At 30.1% G+C, this 4,889-nt stretch overlaps 1 protein-coding gene across 1 annotated transcript; it reads right to left on the reverse strand.

Moving 5' to 3' along the window:
• Positions 1 to 2,409: 2,409 nt before the first annotated feature.
• Positions 2,410 to 4,647, reverse strand: LOC148568930 (uncharacterized). The gene is made up of 4 exons (XM_088484827.1): positions 4,180 to 4,647; positions 3,884 to 4,083; positions 3,376 to 3,450; positions 2,410 to 2,557 (listed from the first exon to the last, which is right to left on the reverse strand). Exons 1-4 carry the CDS (start codon positions 4,645 to 4,647, stop codon positions 2,410 to 2,412), a joined length of 891 nt encoding a protein of 296 aa, XP_088340953.1.
• Between the last annotated feature and the right edge of the window lie 242 nt (positions 4,648 to 4,889).

The following is a 4,889-nucleotide window of genomic DNA, read 5'->3' on the forward strand; positions in this document are numbered from 1 at the left end:
CTAATTCATATTGGAGGAAATGTTCAAATTATTGCTAACATACGCCAAATAGTGAGCAAATGTTTCAAATCTGCAAATCTGAACCTTGTAAAATGAGGGTCATATATATTGGACCCAAGTGTTCCAAAGACAAAGAAATTAGAAATTTGTTTGAACTTGTGATGTTGAAGGGATTAATAACCAATAGATTTTAGGTGTTTCCTTGTTTTCTTAGGAAAAATTATTTTAAAAGACTGTTACTAAAAAGATTTAATAATTAAAAAGAATTTTTAATATTATAATTATTAAAAAGAATTAATTTTTATAATTTAAAAAAAATATTAAATATTTTTTAAGAAACATAAATATATTTTTAAATTATTTTTTTATTTATTTCTTTCTTATAAATATTTTTTAAATTATTTATTATATTTAAATTCTTATTAATACATTTTTATCTATAACAAAATTCTATTATTGTAAATTACCAATTCACTATTAGTAAATAATATTATTATTTTATTACATTTCTAAAATTCAACACAGCAACAACATAAGAATAATGAAGAGAAGAAAAAATATTTTTTATTTGTATTAATTTTTTTTGAAACATGGAATACATATGTAAACTATAATTCACTTTATTATAAACACAAAATATATTATTATTATTTCATTGTTATGATTATTTATACATATTTTTAAGTTGATTTTATCGTTTTTTTTTGTAAAGAGTTAATTTTGATATTGTTATTAGATAGTGTAAATTTTATCTTTACAATTAACTTTGTAAAATTAAATTTAATTATAGAATTTAATAATGATGATCGATATAAATGTTTATAGAATTGGTATATTATAATTGAATAATTCAATTCTTTCCATAATTTAAAAAATAATAATAATAATAAAAATAAAATATATTCGTTTTCTTCCTCTCTTAATTCTTATTCTATTATTATTGTGTTGAGTTTGAGAGGGTAAAGTAAAAATATAGAATAAAATGACAAAGTTATTTACAATTTAAATAAAAAATAAAGTAAGACTTAGAAATTAATTTAATGCATAGAAACATAGTTAGAAAAGAAAAAAATAGAAAAAAGGATTCAATTAAAAAATTATATATCTTTAAGAGAGAAATAAATAAAAAAAATAATTTAAGAATATATTTGTTTTTTATTAATAAAATTAATAATTTTGATAAAAATATTTTTTTTAATAATTAAATCTCTTTGATGATATTTGTAATTTTTCTTTTTTTTTTAATTGTTTGATCGATATTGTTAAAAGCTCTTTATCAAACCTTTCGTCCTTTGAGCTTTCCCCTTTTCAGTAATCAAGAGATCGAGTATTACCACTATAAAAGAAAATGTGGCAAACATCAAGGTATCATGATATTACTTGAAATTGACATTAGATTTAAAGATAAATAAAATAAAATAAAATAAAATAAAATAAAATCTTATTAAATATAACTTTATAACACATATATATTAGCGGATATCGTAAAAAAATACATAAATTATATAAAATTTAATTTTCACGCACTTTAAAATTATGCTTTCATGACTAAACTATCGTATCACATCAAATTTTATTTTAATCCTCAGATTCTTTTTCTACTCCTATCTTGGATAAACTAACGGAAAATTCTTATAAAACATGACAACAATTAGCACTTCATGTAATCAATGGCAATAATCTAAGAGATCATCTAAGACAAAGCTCTTGCTAAGTTTGAAAATAATGCTGCTATAAAGCATGCAAAGAGAGAAAGGTAAAAGATCACTACCTAATGATCTGGTTACTCACTTTTGTAGAACCTATTTTTAAAAAGTGATGAAATTAAATACTTGATTGTTTCTGTACATATCAAATTTGGACAAGATCAATGAATATTTTATCAAGATTTCCAAAATCAAAATCCAGAAACTCAAGACTCAACCAAAATTTGTAAAGAAATAAGATATCTCAACAGATTATCTTAAGAAGATTCAAACCATTGTGGACGTTCTTTCTATAATTGATTATACACTCTTCTTGGAAGATCATATCTCAGTCATCATAACCGATGAGCTTAGAAATATGCAATGTCTCTCCTTGCACATGAAAACATGTCTGAGAGGTTTCGAAAAACTAAACTTGGTACAATTCAAGCCAGTTATACAAAAATAACGTCTCAATATCTTTGTCCTCCTTTCAATCAAAGTTTTGGTGGAAGAAAAGGTAGCAATGATAGCTCCTTTCATGGTGGAACATTTTTTGGTGTCAAAACAATCAAAGAAAAAACAAAATAAAACACCTATCCTAAATCAGAGATGATGATTTGTTGGAGAACTTCACAAGGCTCAAACCAAATAACATTATTAGAATTACTTCTAGCTCCATATCTAGCCATCTAATCTACAACTTTATTTGCTTCCTACATATTCAATCGAATTGTACATACCAAGGTCTTGATAACAGCTCCTGAATCTTGTTAACTAAATCAACAACTTCAGACTTGTACCCACCAGCAGAGTCATGCAATAGGTGCAGAATGTCTAAACAATCCATTTCACATACTATGTCTCTTAATCTGCAATCCCAAATTAAAATAAGGCTCATTCAAACTGCAAAAATCTCCCATTGGATGATAGATCAGGGAGGAGAACTACCAGAACAACCCGCAATCCAACTCCCACTAGAATCTCTAATAAGACAACTAAAACTAGCCAAGCTCAAATCAGGAAATAAACTAACATCACAATTAACTTTAAAACTATTACCTACAAGGGGTTTCCGTACAATCGGTTCTTGCAGGTACTAAAAGAAGGACAACTGTTCATATATAACCTTAGATCTATGATAGTGCTTCTGATGAGAGCAATCACCTTGTGATCTATCGAATGATTTTCAATATTAAAAATATCATTGCATATATGCATCCACAACTACCACACTCCGGCCCCAAAAAAGGCCTCATTACCGAACATGACCTTTCGAAACCAGGCTTCAATAGAGATGCCTTTAACCGAGTCAAAAACTTGAGGATCTAGCATTTGCCAAATTACTTTGGAATTTACACAGCCTCTAAGGCAATGTTCTATTATCTCCGGAGCCGCATTTCATCTCTGTCACATAACTGAACTAGCTAGATGCTGCCTAAAATGAAAAATATCTGTCGAAAAAGCGTTATGTAAACCAAACCACATAGTTAATTTGATCTTTTTTAGAAGATTCAAGTGCCAAAGCTAGTTTTAGTTCCTATTTTCATTCCAAATCAATTTAATTTTTCAACAACCAACGATAACCTTCTCTTGTACTATACCCTTTTGTCCTTGTAGGCCACTAACTCCAACCGAGTTTCATGTCAGCTAAAGTCGGATGGTACAGATAGCGAATGAATTGCTTGACCTTAAGAGAAATTGTTGTTGCAAGTTTATCCACCTCCTAATATCTATCATGCCACAAAATCCGCCACTACAAAATCTGACTCAAATACGTGAACATAGGAAACAAGATCACAAAACCTTCCAAATGGAGTCCACTGATCATATCATACGGATTGTTGCATATCCCTAATATTCCATCTAAACCCATCCTTAAGAGCATCATATGCTTTAAGAATGTTCTTCCAAATGGCCGAAGCATTCTAACTATTTTTGTTACCAAGATATGTCGCATTTCGGAGATATTTATGCATCACAACCTAAACCCACAGATCGTCTCTATTATTGAAGCAATCCAAACCAATTTTTCAAGAAATGCCACGTTAGCAAAGTGGGTATCTCTAACACCCAAACCACCTGTCCTTTTAGGAGTTATAGCTACATCCCACTTAACCAACGACAACCCTCTCCCATTTATTTGACCTCTCCATAAGAATTGTCCCATCAAAGAATCTATCTTTTCACAAGCATACTTCGGAAGAAGAGCAATTTGCATGTTGTAAACCAGAATATAAGCCATTCCTGATTTAACCAAACAAAGTCTTCCTGCCTTATTCAACAAACACCCCTTCCAACTAGCAAGTTTCTTATGAATCTTCTGAATAATTTTCTGAGCCGTCCTCTTGGAAGACCTTTCATGCCCAATATTCACCCCTAGATATCTTCCCAAATCCTAACAAAAATGAACATTAGAAACTTCTGAGAGCACCTCTTTCCTTCTTCCAAAAATATTCTTTGAGTATTGAGTCTTAGATTTACTACGATTCACTTTCAATCCTGATGCTTTGGAGAATAAATCCATAGTCTGCATAACCTCCTCCACATGAGCTTTTGTATCTTTACAGAAATGCAGGAGATCATCATTAAACATCAAATTGGAGATTTTAGAGCCATCCCTGGAAACCGACATTGGTATCCACGAGCCTTGTGAAATCCGATGAGTAATAAAACAAGCAAGAGCCTCCATACAAAGCACAAAAAGATATGAGAATATGAGATTCCCTTGCCTCAAACCCCTATTTGAGTTAAAATTCTGAAGTCTATCACCATTCCACAAAATAGCCAAAGAAGATGACATTACACAGGCCATAATAAGATTAATAGTAGCACTCGGAAAACCAAATCTGACCAAAGAAGCCTCAAGGAATCTCCAATCGACTTTGTCATAAGCTTTTTCTAAATCAATGTTGAAAGTCAAAGTCCCCTTTCTAGACTCAGTGTTCCTCATGAAATTCATAATTTCCTGTGAAACAATGATGTTCTCCGTAGTTCCTCTTTCCAGGATAAAACCACCCTGAAGCGGACCAAGGATCTCCAGAAGAAACGGTCTGACCCTATTCACTAGAACTTTTGAAATAATTTTGTAAAGAATATTACATAAACTAATGGGACAAAAATCTCTTAAAGAAAAAGGTGCTTCCACTTTAGGAATCAGAACAATGAAGGCCTCAAAAATAGAAAGACTTAAAGTCTCACCCT

This window comes from Arachis ipaensis, chromosome B4 (genome assembly GCF_059453495.1).
Source record: "Arachis ipaensis isolate K30076 ecotype BB chromosome B4, ASM5945349v1, whole genome shotgun sequence".
Taxonomy (NCBI): domain Eukaryota; kingdom Viridiplantae; phylum Streptophyta; class Magnoliopsida; order Fabales; family Fabaceae; genus Arachis; species Arachis ipaensis.

What these genes read in the sequence shown, in the direction of transcription:
- LOC148568930 (XM_088484827.1), bottom strand. Translation starts at nt 4,647, where the DNA reads ATGAATTTCATGAGGAACACTGAGTCTAGAAAGGGGACTTTGACTTTC. An exon ending in CCAAAGCATCAGGATTGAAA is followed by an intron (nt 4,084 to 4,179) that starts GTGAATCGTAGT and finishes CATTTTTGTTAG; the next exon opens with GATTTGGGAAGATATCTAGG. An exon ending in CAACAACAATTTCTCTTAAG is followed by an intron (nt 2,558 to 3,375) that starts GTCAAGCAATTC and finishes TTGGGATTGCAG; the next exon opens with ATTAAGAGACATAGTATGTG.